At 45.9% G+C, this 16,288-nt stretch overlaps 1 protein-coding gene across 3 annotated transcripts in view; it reads left to right on the top strand.

The window, feature by feature from the left end:
- The window catches only part of LOC124013641 (protein Jade-1-like), a 221,689-nt gene that overhangs the window by 186,207 nt on the left and 19,194 nt on the right, over positions 1-16,288 (top strand). For all 3 annotated transcript variants that reach the window (XM_046328003.1, XM_046327995.1, XM_046328013.1), the window contains one exon: positions 5,080-5,211. In XM_046328003.1, the coding sequence (XP_046183959.1) occupies positions 5,080-5,211 (132 nt within the window). The remainder of the gene's footprint in view (positions 1-5,079; positions 5,212-16,288) is intronic.

Raw genomic sequence — 16,288 nt, 5'->3', positions numbered from 1 at the left:
AGAGCAATCAGCCCTTGCCTCCCAGATAGCTGTGCCCCATTCTCGAGCCCGGCCAGTAAGGAGTGAAATGACGTAAGCAACCCGAGCTCTCTCTCTAGAGTATGTGTTGGGTTGGAGAGAGAACACAATCTCACACTGCGTGAGAAAGGAGCGGCACTCAGTGGGCTGCCCGGAGTAGCAAGGTGGGTTATTAACCCTAGGTTCTGGAGGCTCGGCAGGCCAGGAAGTAACAGGTGGCACGAGACGTAGACTCTGGAACTGTCCAGAGAGGTCGGAAACCTGAGCGGCCAGGTTCTCCACGGCATGGCGAGCAGCAGACAATTCCTGCTCGTGTCTGCCGAGCATGGCTCCTTGGATCTTGACGGCAGTGTAACGAGCGTCTGAAGTCGCTGGGTCCATTCCTTGGTCGGTTCCTTCTGTCATGCAGGTGAACAGCAGGTTGCCTCGGGAAGGCACTTGAACCAGACAGACTCAGACACCTGCTCACCACGCAGCATCTGAGGAAAACACGACACGACAGGGCGATACACAAACACAGCACGGTGAAATCTAGACAAGGAACCGACAGGACAGGAACGGAACACAAAGGAAGAAATAGGGACTCTAATCAGGGGAAAGGATCGGGAACAGGTGTGGGAAGACTAAATGATTGATTAGGGGAATAGGAACAGCTGGGAGCAGGAACGGAACGATAGAGAGAAGAGAGAGCGAGAGAGTGAGAGAGGGAGGGGGAGAGAGAGGGATAGAAAGAGGGAAAGAACCTAATAAGACCAGCAGAGGGAAACGAATAGAATGGGAAGCACAGGGACAAGACAAGATAATAAATGACAAAACATGACAGTTTTGTAGTAATTGGGATTGTGTATGATTAGGGGTGTGTCTAGTTAGGCTTGGCTGCCTGGGGCGATTCTCAATCAGAGTCAGGTGCTTGTCGTTGTCTCTGATTGAGAACCGTATTTAGACAGCCTGACTTTCGCTTTGTACTTTGTGGGTGTTTGTTCCTGTCTTAGTGTTGTAGTCACCAGATAGGCTGTAATTAGTTTCACGTTTCGTTTGTTGTTTTCGTTTATCAGTTATTTCATGTACCACGATACTTTCATTAAAAGTCATGAGTAACCTACACGCTGCATTTCGGTCTGACTCTCTTCATTCAACAAACGAACGATGTTACAGTGATTTTCGGAAAGTATTCAAAAAGTATTACCTCTTGACATTTTTACACATATTGTTACATTACAGCCTTATTCTAAAATTAATTACATCGTTTTTTTCCCTCATCTACATACAATACCCCATAATGACAAATAAAAAACTGTTTTTTAGAAAATTTTGCAAATGTATAAATAAATAAAACTGATAACACATTTACATAAATATTCAGACCTTTTACTCAGTACTTTGTTGAAGCACCTTTGGCAGTGATTACAGCCTTGAGTCTTCTTGGGTATGACGCTATAGGCTTGGCACACCTGTATTTGGGGAGTTTCCCCCATTCTTCTCTGCATATCCTCTCAAGCTCTGTCAGGTTGGATGGAGAGCGTCGCTGCACAGCTATTTTCAAGTCTGTCCAGAGATGTTCAATCGGGTTCAAGTCCGGCCTTGGCTGGGCCACTCAAGGACATTCAGAGACTTGTCCCGAAGCCACAACTGCGTGGTCTTGGCTGTGTGCTTAGGGTCATTGTCCTGTTGGATGGCGAACCTCCTTTTCATCAAGGATCTCGATCTCCCTCGATCCTGACTAGTCTCCCAGTCCCTGCCACTAAAGAAAATCCCCACAGCATGATGCTACCACCACCATGTTTCACCGTAGGGATTTTGGCAGGTTTCCTCCAGACGTGACGCTTGGCATTCATGCCAAAGACCAGTCTTGGTTTTATCAGACCAGAGAATCTTGTTTTGTTATTGTCTGAGATTTCCAGGTTTCCAAGCGAGCTGTCATGTGCCTTTTACTGAGGATGTCTTCCGTCTGGGCTCTCTACCATAAAGGCCTGCTTGGTGGAGTGCTGCAGAGATGGTTGTCTGGAAGGTTCTCCCATCTCCACAGAGGAATTCTAGAGCTCTGTCAGAGTGACCATCGGCTTTTTGGTCACCTCCCTGACCAAGGCTCTTCTCCCACGATTGCTCAGTTTGGCCGGACAGCCAGCTCTAGGAAGAGTCTTGGTGGTTCCAAACTTCTTCCATTTAAGAACGATTGAGGCCACTGTGTTCTTGGGGACCTTCAATCCTCCAGACATTTTTTGGTACCCTTCCCCAGATCTGTCCCTCGACACAATCCTGTCTCTGAGCTCTAATGCCTAAATTCTTATGTATATAAGATATTTCTGTTTTTTATATTTAATAAATGTGCAAAATATTCTCAACCTGTTTCACTTTGTCATTTTGGGGTATTGTGTGTAGATTGATGAGGATGGGAAAAAAATCTGCAATTTTAGAATAAGGCTGTAACGTAACAAAATGTGCAAAAAGTCAAGGGGTCTGAATACTTTCTGAATGCACTGTAGGATGAGCCATTACTTGAATGCAGTATATACACTGAGTAGTGATGCAGCGATATGACATTTTTGGTCGATACCGATATCCAATATTTTCCTTATACCAATAACAGATATTTAAAATTTTCGAGGCCTTTGAAGTATTCCAGTTCAGTTAAATAGTTAACTGTACATTGACACAGCAGTCTAAGGCACTGCATCTCAGTGCAAGAGGCGTCACTACAGTCCCTAGTTCGAATCCAGGCTGTATCACATCTGGCTGTGATTGGGAGTCCCATAGGGCGGCGCACAATTGGCCCAGCGTCGTCCGGGTTTGGCCAGGGTAGGCCGTCATTGTAAATAAGAATTTGTTCTTAACTGACTTGCCCAGTTAAATATAGGTTACACACACACACCACACTGACAAAAAAAGTTATTTTGTTGGCATTTACGTATGTCCCCATTACCAGTAAATATAATCGAAACCTATTTCTTTCACTTGCTCGCTGTGCTGTTTTGTTGTTCATTTGTTCCGTCGTTTCATCCTCAACCAGGATTTCTTTGCAACTCCTTTTGTGTCTTTGGGTGTCAGAAAAGATACACGTCCAATAACACTAATTGTCTTGTCAAATAGGCTTGTTGACTAATATGACTGCACGTTACATAAGAAGTTAACACGTTCACACATTTTTTACATAGTTATTACACATTGATTACACTATCACTCGTATTTCATATGTCAACGATTCATCAATACATATACTATGATGCTGGTAAAGTTGTCTCGCGCACCTACAGTGCTGGTCATTAAAAAAAAGCTAGCTAGCTCGTGGATGCAAACAATATTCTTCCCCAAAAACATAGCAAAACAACATTGTCTGGTTCCGTAGCTATCGTTAGCTAGCTAACTATATAGCTAGGTGTCATCATCTAAAATAACCCTAATTTATCAGACAGCTCTTATTTGATGAATGGTGGTCAACCCATCTATGTGAAGCTAGCCACAATAATTATTCGCCACAAGAGTGGACTTTCCGGTTAGTCTTCAAAATATAAGTATGTCATTGACAGTGATGCAAATCAATACAGATAGTAGAAACGATCCTGCTAAACGAGTTTGGAATGTTATTTAAAATCAACAAATGACAATAATTTGTTCATTTGACAAAAATGTGTTGAAATCACACAGGATGTATTATACTTGAGATTTGCATTGGGGCCATACTTATTTCACTGTACAGCCTGACCTATGGATTATGGATCAATGACATGGGATATCAGTCTACACAGTGATACCCAGAGAACATTAGCATTGTAGCTCTTATTGCAGGACTCTGAAACAACTTTGAATTGAGACACATTTATTGTCAACCTATGTGTATTGAACACTATTCCCGAGGAAAAACAATACTGCGTGGATGTTTTGAAGTCTGATAACTCTGTCGAGGACGTTGGGAAAAAAGATCTTGGGTATTGAGTAGACTGACTCCCCATTACATTGATCCCTGATCTTTAGGTAAAGCTATACAGTGCAATATGAATGCCAATACACAGAATAGGCTGACTGGGGAGGTGATTTCACACAGTCACAATCCCGCGTTAAGAGCTACAACGCTAGTATTTGCGTTAATTCTTCACATTTGTGTTCTGTGGGTGTCACCGAGTAGACTGAGTCGTCTTAACTGACTTGCTTAGTTAAATAAATGTAAAATAAAAAAATATATTAAATACACGCAAAGACCCAAACAGCATTCCATAGTATGTTGTGAAGCTAATAGCAGTGACGCTATTACTGTGTAACTCCGGTAGGGCAACATCTGAACAATAGCGCACTTTGTAACGTTAGTGTATACCAGTGCCTGACCAGTTGCGAAAGCCAACATCACCCACGGCATAGAACAGTTGATTATCAAGGGCAATAAATTCCATTATCTTCAATTGCAACTCCACTTTGTCCCTGTACTGTTGTTTTTCTTCTTTGATCGCCTTACGGAGGACATAGCTGGTCTGTTTGTATGCGCCCATGTTCCCAGTCACCTTGCCGTGGTTAAATGCGGTAGTTCAGCCTTTCAGTTTTGCGTGAATGCTGCCATCTATCCACGGTTTTTGGTTTGGATAAGTTGTATTCGTCACAGTGGTAACAACATCCTCTATACACTTCCTGATGAACCCAGTCGCTGAGTCAGTGTATACGTTGATACTATTCCCAGAGGCAACCCGGAACATTTCCCAGTCCACGTGCTCAAAACAGTCTTGAAGCATGAATTCCGATTGGTCAGACCAATGTTGAACAGTCCTTACCACTGGTGCTTCTTGGTTAAGTTTCTGCCTATAGGCGGGAAGAAACAGGATGAAGGCGTGTTCTGGTTTAAGGAAAGGTGGGCGGTTGTAGGCCTTGTAGCTGTCCCAGAAGGGACAGTAACAATAGTCAAGTGTGTTCTCTTCGTGTGTAGCACAGGAGATGTGTTGATAGAATTTCAGGGAGCGCTTTCCTCAAATATCCTTTATTAAAGTCACCCACTACAATAAGTCCTAGGAGAGGCCTGCTCTTGCCTCTCTCTAACATCATGCATGGCTGCACTGTAATGTTGCTCTATTTCCTCTGCAGAGAAAACCATGAAGGGGCAGAAGGGAAAGCAGAACGGGGTGAAGGAGAGGGGGAAGGAGCGGCGGAAAAGCAGTCCAGAGAAGAAGAATGAGAGGTGGAAGTGTGAGAATGGATCCCTCCTGAAACAACTAGGTAAGTCTGACACACCACAAGGGGGGGGGGGGGGGGTCTGTGTTGGTATGTAGTGTGAGTTTCCAGGTGAGTTATTGACTCATGTATTTATTACATAAGTCACAATGCTTCATGTCATGGATTAACAATGGTGGAAACTCTCCCCTGACAATGCTTTCACCAATCCATGATCAAAACCCATTGGATTAGAAAGCCAGAGGTCCCTCCCCTCTGACCTTCTCATCCAATGGGTTTTCAGTAGTGTTGCACTGTATACCGAAACTTCTGTACCTTTTCGATACTAGAACATGAAAAACGGTTCCGTACTAGAATTTTTTACTTTTGGTACTTCTGTCTGTGTTTCATGTCATGTACCGATTGAGAGGATCGAGTCCTAGTAGTAATTTGTCTGAATCTCATCAAGAGGGCATTAGCTAGCCAGGCTGCCCCGCATGCAGCTGACACAGTGCAAGCCACTTTTGTGAAGAAAGTGCGAGGAGAGAGAGAACGCTAACAGCATGGCGAAAACATCATACCTCCATATCCGCATCTTGACAAAACTGTCTCCAGAAGCGAACTATGGTAATACTTTCCTTATAGAGCATAGAGGGACAGCCCACTGACAGCCCCTTATAGAGGGACAGCCCACTGACAGCCCCTTATAGAGGGACAGCCCCTTATAGAGGGACAGCCCACTGACAGCCCCTTATAGAGGGACAGCCCACTGACAGCCCCTTATAGAGGGACAGCCCACTGACAGCCCCTTATAGAGGGACAGCCCACTGACAGCCCCTTAGAGGGACAGCCCACTGACAGCCCCTTATAGAGGGACAGCCCACTGACAGCCCCTTATAGAGGGACAGCCCACTGACAGCCCCTTATAGAGGGACAGCCCACTGACAGCCCCTTATAGAGGGACAGCCCACTGACAGCCCCTTATAGAGGGACAGCCCACTGACAGCCCCTTATAGAGGGACAGCCCACTGACAGCCCCTTATAGAGGGACAGCCCCTTATAGAGGGACAGCCCACTGACAGCCCCTTATAGAGGGACAGCCCACTGACAGCCCCTTATAGAGGGACAGCCCCTTATAGAGGGACAGCCCACTGACAGCCCCTTATAGAGGGACAGCCCACTGACAGCCCCTTATAGAGGGACAGCCCACTGAATCAACTAAGCAAAAGGTGTTACAAAGCAGATCAGTTCAGTTCCAAAACCACATTTGTAAAAAAACGTCTGTATTTTACACATGACATCAAATTGTATTTGTTACATGCGCCAAATAGACTTAATCGTGAAATGCTTGCTTATGAGTCCTTCCCAACAATGCAGAGCTAAAAAGTCATAATACAAATAATCCACAACAATTCCACAGACAATTCTTTCGACCTCATGGCTTGATATTTGCTCTTACATGCACTGTCAACTGGGGGAACTTATATAGACAGGTGTGTTTCTTTCCAAACCATTTGAATTTACCACAGGTGAACTCCAATCAAGTTTAGAAACATCTCAAGGATGATAAATGGAAACAAGATGCACCTGAGCTCAATTTCGATACTCAAAGCAAAGGGTCTGAATACTTATGTAAATAAGGTATTTCTATTTTTTCTATTTTATAAATTTGCTAAAATTTCTAAAAACCTATTTTCACTTTGTCATTATGGGTTATTGTGTGTGTCTGGTAGGGTAAGTGTGTGTCAGAGCTGTGTGTATGTTGATATGCAAACGATTTAGAATTTTCAGAACATTGCATCACTTATTTTTATGAAGAAACAGTCAGTCTCTCCTCAACTCTTAGCCAAGAGAGACGGACATGCATAGTGTTTATATTAGCCCTCTGATTACAGTGAAGAGCTAAATGTGCCGCTCTGATTTGGGTGTTTTATTTTTGAAAGAATTTGAGTATAGAATAGAATACATTCTAGTTATTATTTTAGTTGTTCAACCAGTTATCAACATATTGTTCGATGTTTTAAAAAATAAAGCCCAGTAGTTGTTCTGTAACTTTAGATAATACACTTTTTTATGGTATCGAGTATCGTTTTTGATAACAAGTATAGTTTTGGTATTGCATATTGGGATAGTAAACCTGGTATCTGCATTGAAGTCAAAATTCTGGTATCTTGACAACACTAGTTTTGAGAAGGAGGTGAGGAGAGAGGACGCGAGGAGTGTGCAATTGAGATTCTCCCTACTATATCAGGGTCCAAACTCTCCCCAGCTGATGATCATGATGAAGATGCTTTGTTCTACAGCGACACATATCCAACAAGAAGCATCCTTCATTCCCAGCGATTCATATGTGACTGGACCCTTTGTGGGTGGAGCCTTTGTGACTGGACCCTTTGTGGGTGGAGCCTTTGTAACAATACCAAAGAAGAATCATGTCCCACGTGTCCACATAGCCTACAGTGCCTTTGGAAAGTATTCAGACCCCTTGACTTTTTCCACAGTTTTTCCTCAAATGTAATAAATAAAGCAAATTCCTCAGCAATCTACACACAATACCCCATAATGACAAAGGGAAAACATGTTTTATTTTATTTTAGTAAATGTGTTAAATAACTAAAACATGAATACCTTATTTACATAAGTATTCAGGTCCTTTGCTATGAGACTTGAAATTCAGGTGCATCCTGTTTCCATTGATCATCATTTGAGATGTACTTATATAAATGTGATATTTCCATTTACTCTTCTTTTTCTTTTTTACTGTTTTTGCTTTGAACTTCTGTACTGCCAACACATACTTCAGCCTTCAGACAGGTCCACCTGTAGCACAGGACACACCTGTAACACCATGACGATAGACAGCAAGGTCACTTACAGTAGGTTGGTCATCAACCATCAGTCAGAAACCAGACAACCATGTTTCCATGACAGAGGACGGTGTGTGTTTATGTGTCTGTGTAGATCAGAATCAGGTTTATTGTCCCACAAGAGGAAAATCTTGCCACAGCTCGCATACACAAAATATTTAGAAAACACAGCAGGAAACACTCAGCCATAAATAGTACCCCACCAGGAGGAAGCTACAGTACATGGAATTGTTCATAATAGTCGCAGCCCCTGGGATGAAAGTCCTCCTGAAGCAGTGGTGGAGTGAGTAGTCTGGGCTGGAGATCATGTGGCAGGCTTTGCACTGGATAGTGCGTTGATTCAGTACGGAGAGTTTTGGAGCGGGGGGTCCAATCAGTTGAAATGCCGTGTTGGTGATCCTTAATAGTTTATTGTGGTGTGAGACTGTCCACATGTTGCGGTATCAGATACTTCAATAGAGTAGTGATGAGGATGGGCCGGTAGAGCAGCAGAAGGAGTTTTGGTTTGATTAGACTCCTGATGACAGACAGATGTTGCTGTACCGTGTAGGAACTGGTTGACATACACTCCAAGTTTACCTTGACACACTTAACCCCAAATTGCTCCAGGGACGGTGCACTCATTGTGGCTGTGTTTCTGTGTCTTGTGTGTGTTGTTTCTCAACAGAAATTAATGATGGAGTACTACAGGTATTCTGTCCTCTATTCTTCTTCCCAGACACTGTTGGCTCTCTCCTGTCGGTTGGAGTGAAATACTGTAATTTAGAGATACCAGTTGATTCCTTGCGATGCCAGATCAGATATCGCCAGGGAGAGAGTTAAGCACTTTGCATACACACAGGGACGGGCTGAGTGGATATTTGCCGAGTATCCACTTGTCCCTCTAGTCAAAGTTGCTAGTGCCTTCACACAAGGGCGACACCCACCGGTGACCATAGCAACGAAATAAACTAACATTATCGACGTGTGAAAAGTCTTATAATTACATAAGCATGCATAAAAAAGTATTTACATAAGGAACAGAAATGATTAACCCCAAAATAAATCACTGACCACACCGCCTGGATAGAATTTAGGTTGCAATTTGGGAAGCAGACACAGACTGGCATCTGTCCACTAGGGCTAAGAATTGCCAGGGACCTTACGATACTATATTATCACGATATTTAGGTATGATATGTATTGCAATCCTCATGATTGTATATGTATTGCGATTTGACACTGTGATTTTATTCCAATTTGATGTTCCTAACATATTGCTAACAATATGTCTGCTGCAGAGGGACAAGAGAGAGACATGGGAAAACAAGTTATCAGTCATGGAAATAAAGGTGCTGAAAACAAATTGGCTCCTTATTTAAAAAGAAGATGGAGAACAAACTATGAAGGAAAAATACCTGTGTTTTGCTGCACGTACAGCCAACTAGCGCCAAAATAATATTGCGATATTTTCTAAATGATATGATATATCGTAAAAAATTATATCCCGTTATGAAATTGCAGCAATTTTTCCTCCCCATCACTAAAGGTCACCCAGGATGTCAGACAGAGGACTGTAGAGTCCCTCTGAGTGTTACGTCGTGGAATCGACTTAAGGGCCTTCTGGGTGTTGATATTGAGCTCTATCCCCAGACTGATACTTTGGGAATCATTTTAACACTTAATTTGTGTTTTTTCAGATGTCAAGTTTACAGAGCTCTCTCTCTCTCTCTCTCTCTCTGAAACTCACTGCTCACTCCCCACCTCTTTCCCTTGCTCTGTGCGTATGTGGGGTTGTCAGGGTGACGGTTAGTACCTGAAAACAATCGGTAGACTGTAGCGGTGCCTGCACAAACACAAGTCTGGCTCTGCCCCAGCCAGCGCATTCCTGGCCCTACCTAGCTTAGCTTAGCCTTCCACGCTCCCTGGTTCTACCTAGCTTAGCCTAGCCTTCCACACTCCCTGGTTCTACCTAGCTTAGCTTAGCCTTCCTCCCTCCCTGGTTCTACCTAGCTTAGCTCAGCCTTCCACGCTCCCTGGTTCTACCTAGCTTAGCTTAGCCTTCCACGCTCCCTGGTTCTACCTAGCTTAGCTTAGCCTTCCACGCTCCCTGGTTCTACCTAGCTTAGCTCAGCCTTCCACACTCCCTGGTTCTACCTAGCCTAGCTTAGCCTTCCTCCCTCCCTGGTTCTACCTAGTTTAGCTCAGCCTTCCACGCTCCCTGGTTCTACCTAGCTTAGCTTAGCCTTCCACGCTCCCTGGTTCTACCTAGCCTAGCTTAGCCTTCCTCCCTCCCTGGTTCTACCTAGCTTAGCTCAGCATTCCACACTCCCTGGTTCTACCTAGCTTAGCTCAGCCTTACTCCCTCCCTGGTTCTACCTAGTTTAGCTCAGCCTTCCACGCTCCCTGGTTCTACCTAGCTTAGCTTAGCCTTCCTCCCTCCCTGGTTCTACCTAGTTTAGCTTAGCCTCCCTCCCTCCCTGGTTCTACCTAGCCTAGCTCAGCCTTCCTCCCTCCCTGGTTCTACCTAGCTTAGCTTAGCCTTCCTCCCTCCCTGGTTCTACCTAGCTTAGCTTAGCCTCCCTCCCTGGTTCTACCTAGCCTAGCTCAGCCTTCCTCCCTCCCTGGTTCTACCTAGCCTAGCTCAGCCTTCCTCCCTCCTCCCTTCTCTCTGTTCCTCCATCCATCCCTCCCTCCCTTCTCTCTGTTCCCCCATCTACCTAGCTTAGCTTAGCCTTCCACACTCCCTGGTTCTACCTAACCTAGCTTATCCTTCCTCACTCCCTGGTTCTGCTTAGCCTGGTCCTCCCTTCCCTCTGTTTCCCCCCTCCCTCCCTTCTCTCTGTTCCCCCCTCCCTCCCTTCTCTCTGTTTCCTCCCTCCCTTCTCTCTGTTTCCCCCTCCCTCCCTTCTCTCTGTTTCCCCCCTCCCTCCCTTCTCTCTGTTTCCCCCTTCCCTCCCTTCTCTCTGTTTCCACCCCTCCCTCCCTTCTCTCTGTTCCCCCTCCCCCTTCTCTCTTTTCCCCCTCCCTCCCTTCTCTCTGTTTCCTCCCTCCCTTCGATCTGTTCCCCACTCCCTCCCTTCTCTCTTTTCCCCCTCCCTCCCTTCTCTCTGTTCCCCCTCCCCCTTCTCTCTTTTCCCCCTCCCTCCCTTCTCTCTGTTTCCTCCCTCCCTTCTCTCTGTTCCCCCTCCCCCCCCTTCTCTCTTTTCCCCCTCCCTCCCTTCTCTCTGTTTCCTCCCTCCCTTCGTTCTGTTCCCCACTCCCTCCCTTCTCTCTGTTTCCACCCCTCCCTCCCTTCTCTCTGTTCCCCCTCCCCAACCTTCTCTCTTTTCCCCCTCCCTCCCTTCTCTCTGTTTCCTCCCTCCCTTCGTTCTGTTCCCCACTCCCTCCCTTCTCTCTTTTCCCCCTCCCTCCCTTCTCTCTGTTCCCCCATCCCCAACCTTCACTCTTTTCCCCCTCCCTACCTTCTCTCTGTTTCCTCCCTCCCTTCTCTCTGTTTCCCCCTCCCTCCCTTCTCTCTGTTTCCCCCTCCCTCCCTTCCCTCTGTTTCCTCCCTCCCTTCGTTCTGTTTCCCCGCTCCCTCCCTTCTCTCTTTTCCCCCTCCCTCCCTTCTCTCTGTTTCCTCCCTCCCTTCTCTCTGTTTCCCCCTCCCTCCCTTCTCTCTGTTTCCTCCCTCCCTTCTCTCTGTTTCCTCCCTCCCTTCTCTCTTTTCCCCCTCCCTCCCTTCTCTCTGTTTCCTCCCTCCCTTCCCTCTGTTTCCCCCTTCCCTCCCTTCGTTCTGTTTCCCCGCTCCCTCCCTTCTCTCTTTTCCCCCTCCCTCCCTTCTCTTTGTTTCCCCATCCCTTCTCTCTGTTTCCACCCCTCCCTCCCTTCTCTCTGTTCCCCCTCCCCCCTTCTCTCTTTTCCCCCTCCCTCCCTTCTCTCTGTTTCCTCCCTGCCTTCTCTCTGTTTCCCCCTCCCTCCCTTCTCTCTGTTTCCTCCCTCCCTTCGTTCTGTTTCCCCGCTCCCTCCCTTCTCTCTTTTCCCCCTCCCTCCCTTCTCTCTGTTTCCTCCCTCCCTTCACTCTGTTTCCTCCCTCCCTTCACTCTGTTTCCCCCTCCCTCCCTTCTCTCTGTTTCCTCCCTCCCTTCTCTCTGTTTCCTCCCTCCCTTCTCTCTTTTCCCCCTCCCTCCCTTCTCTCTGTTTCCTCCCTCCCTTCCCTCTGTTTCCCCCTTCCCTCCCTTCTCTCTGTTTCCTCCCTCCCTTCTCTCTGTTTCCTCCCTCCCTTCATTCTGTTTCCCCGCTCCCTCCCTTCTCTCTTTTCCCCCTCCCTCCCTTCTCTCTGTTTCCACCCCTCCCTCCCTTCTCTCTGTTTCCCCCTCCCTCCCTTCCCTCTGTTTCCCCCCTCCCTCCCTTCCCTCTGTTTCCCCCTTCCCTCCCTTCTCTCTGTTTCCACCCCTCCCTCCCTTCTCTCTGTTCCCCCTCCCCCTTCTCTCTTTTCCCCCTCCCTCCCTTCTCTCTGTTTCCTCCCTCCCTTCTCTCTGTTTCCCCCTCCCTCCCTTCTCTCTGTTTCCTCCCTCCCTTCGTTCTGTTTCCCCGCTCCCTCCCTTCTCTCTTTTCCCCCTCCCTCCCTTCTCTCTGTTTCCTCCCTCCCTTCACTCTGTTTCCCCCTCCCTCCCTTCTCTCTGTTTCCTCCCTCCCTTCTCTCTGTTTCCTCCCTCCCTTCTCTCTTTTCCCCCTCCCTCCCTTCTCTCTGTTTCCTCCCTCCCTTCCCTCTGTTTCCCCCTTCCCTCCCTTCGTTCTGTTTCCCGCTCCCTCCCTTCTCTCTTTTCCCCCTCCCTCCCTTCTCTTTGTTTCCCCCATCCCTTCTCTCTGTTTCCCCCTCCCTCCCTTCTCTCTGTTTCCTCCCTTCCTTCTCTCTTGTTTCCTCCCTCCCTTCTCTCTTTTCCCCTCCCTCCCTTCTCTCTGTTTCCTCCCTCCCTTCCCTCTGTTTCCCCCTTCCCTCCCTTCTCTCTGTTTCCCCCTCCCTCCCTTCCCTCTGTTTCCCCCCTCCCTCCCTTCTCTCTGTTTCCTCCCTCCCTTCTCTCTGTTCACCCTCTCCCTCCTTCATTTTCTCTGTTCCACCTCTCCTCCCCTCCCCTCATCCCCTCTTCAACCCTCCATACCTTCTCCTCAGGTCTCCTGTCTCCAGCAGAGGTGCTGGTGCTGATGCTGCGTCATGGAAACTGCTGGCCTGGAGGTGCTGATGACGCCATCACAGCAGCTCTTCCTGGCCTGCTGGGCACAGGGCTCTAGGGACTAGTGCAATACTGTGCCATTTGGGACAGAACGTCCTTATTTTTATGTATGCAACTCGTCTGACAGTTGTCTTGAGTTGTAGTTTTGACGAACAAAAACAGACAACGATGTAGGTCATATGCGGTTGAATCAGTGTTCATGCTTCTGGTGTGGCTGTAGCCTAGGTAGTGGGGTAACAGGAGGATCTAACAGGGGATGGGTCGGTCAGGAATGTTGAAAGTTTTGTTGGTGTGACCCCCTGACACCTCTTTGTCTAGTCAAGGTCATTATGAGGAATCAGGTGCAGTAGACTAGAGTGAATCAGGTACAGTAGACTAGAGTGAGTCAGGTACAGTAGACTAGAGGGAGTCAGATACAGTAGACTAGAGGGAGTCAGGTACAGTAGACTAGAGTGAATCAGGTGCAGTAGACTAGAGTGAGTCAGGTGCAGTAGACTAGAGTGAGTAAGGTACAGTAGAGTGAGTCAGGTACAGTAGACTAGAGGGAGTCAGGTACAGTAGACTAGAGTGAGTCAGATACAGTAGACTAGAGTGAGTCAGATACAGTAGACTAGAGGGAGTCAGGTACAGTAGAGGGAGTCAGGTACAGTAGACTAGAGGGAGTCAGGTACAGTAGACTAGAGTGAGTCAGATACAGTAGACTAGAGGGAGTCAGGTACAGTAGACTAGAGTGAATCAGGTGCAGTAGACTAGAGTGAGTCAGGTGCAGTAGACTAGAGTGAGTAAGGTACAGTAGAGCGAGTCAGGTACAGTAGACTAGAGGGAGTCAGGTACAGTAGACTAGAGTGAGTCAGGTGCAGTAGACTAGAGTGAGTAAGGTACAGTAGAGTGAGTCAGGTACAGTAGACTAGAGGGAGTCAGGTACAGTAGACTAGAGGGAGTCAGGTACAGTAGACTAGAGGGAGTCAGGTACAGTAGACTAGAGTGAATCAGGTACAATAGAGTGAATCAGGTACAGTAGAGTGAATCTGGTACAGTAGACTAGAGTGAATCGGGTACAGTAGACTGGAGTGAATCAGGTACAGTAGACTAGAGGGAATCAGGTACAGTAGACTAGAGTGAATCAGGTACAGTAGACTAGAGTGAATCAAGTACAGTAGACTGGAGTGAATCGGGTACAGTAGACTGGAGTGAATCAGGTACAGTAGCCTAGAGGGAATCAGGTACAGTAGCCTAGAGGGAATCAGGTACAGTCAACTAGAGGGAATCAGGTACAGTAGACTAGAGTGAATCAGGTATAGTCAACTAGAGGGAATCAGGTACACTAGAGTGAATCAAGTACAGTAGACTGGAGTGAATCAGGTACAGTAGACTAGAGTGAATCAGGTACAGTAGACTAGAGTGAATCAGGTACAGTAGACTAGAGTGAATCAGGTACAGTCAACTAGAGGGAATCAGGTACAGTAGACTGGAGTGAATCAAGTACAGTAGACTGGAGTGAATCAAGTACAGTAGACTAGAGCGAATCAGGTACACTAGAGTGAATCAAGTACAGTAGACTGGAGTGAATCGGGTACAGTAGACTAGAGGGAATCAGGTACAGTAGACTGGAGTGAATCAGGTACAGTAGACTAGAGTAAATAAGGTACAGTAGAGTGAATCAGGAACAGTAGACTAGAGTAAATAAGGTACAGTAGAGTGAATCAGGTACAGTAGACTAGAGTAAATAAGGTACAGTAGAGTGAATCAGGAACAGTAGACTAGAGTAAATAAGGTACAGTAGAGTGAATCAGGTACAGTAGACTAGAGTAAATAAGGTACAGTAGAGTGAATCAGGTACAGTAGACTAGAGTAAATAAGGTACAGTAGAGTGAATCAGGTACAGTAGACTAGAGTGAATCTGGTACAGTCGACTAGAGGGAATCAGGTACAGTAGACTAGAGGGAGTCGGGTACAGTAGACTAGAATGAATCGAGTACAGTAGACTAGAGTGAATCGTGTACAATAGAGTGAATCAGGTAGAATAGACTGGATTGAATCAGGTACAGTAGACTAGAGTGAATCAGGTACAGTAGACTATAGTAAATAAGGTACAGTAGAGTGAATCAGATAAACAGTAGAGTGAATCAGGTACAGTAGACTAGAGTAAATAAGGTACAGTAGAGTGAATCAGGTACAGTAGACTAGAGTAAATAAGGTACAGTAGAGTGAATCAGGTACAGTAGACTAGAGTAAATAAGGTACAGTAGAGTGAATCAGGTACAGTAGACTAGAGTAAATAAGGTACAGTAGAGTGAATCAGGTACATTAGACTAGAGTAAATAAGGTACAGTAGAGTGAATCAGGTACAGTAGACTAGAGTAAATAAGGTACAGTAGAGTGAATCAGGTACAGTAGACTAGAGTAAATAAGGTACAGTAGAGTGAATCAGGTACAGTAGACTAGAGTAAATAAGGTACAGTAGAGTGAATCAGGTACAGTAGACTAGAGTAAATAAGGTACAGTAGAGTGAATCAGGTACATTAGACTAGAGTAAATAAGGTACAGTAGAGTGAATCAGGTACAGTAGACTAGAGTAAATAAGGTACAGTAGAGTGAATCAGGTACAGTAGACTAGAGTAAATAAGGTACAGTAGAGTGAATCAGGTACAGTAGACTGGATTGAATCAGGTACAGTAGACTAGAGTAAATAAGGTACAGTAAAGTGAATCAGGTACAGTAGACTAGAGTAAATAAGGTACAGTAGAGTGAATCAGGTACAGTAGACTAGAGTAAATAAGGTACAGTAGAGTGAATCAGGAACAGTAGACTAGAGTAAATAAGGTACAGTAGAGTGAATCAGGTACAGTAGACTAGAGTAAATAAGGTACAGTAGAGTGAATCAGGTCCAGTAGACTAGAGTAAATAAGGCACAGTAGAGTAAATAAGGTACAGTAGAGTGAATCAGGTACAGTAGACTAGAGTAAATAAGGTACAGTAGAGTGAATCTGGTACAGTAGACTAGAGTAAATAAGGTACCGTAGAGTGAATCAGGTACAGTAGACTAGAGTAAATAAGGTACAGTAGAGTGAATCAGGTACA

This window comes from Oncorhynchus gorbuscha, linkage group LG02, assembly GCF_021184085.1.
Source record: "Oncorhynchus gorbuscha isolate QuinsamMale2020 ecotype Even-year linkage group LG02, OgorEven_v1.0, whole genome shotgun sequence".
NCBI classification, from domain to species: Eukaryota; Metazoa; Chordata; class Actinopteri; order Salmoniformes; family Salmonidae; genus Oncorhynchus; species Oncorhynchus gorbuscha.
The sequence above is the reverse complement of the archived record's forward strand: the minus strand, read 5'-3'. Positions and strand labels throughout refer to the sequence as shown.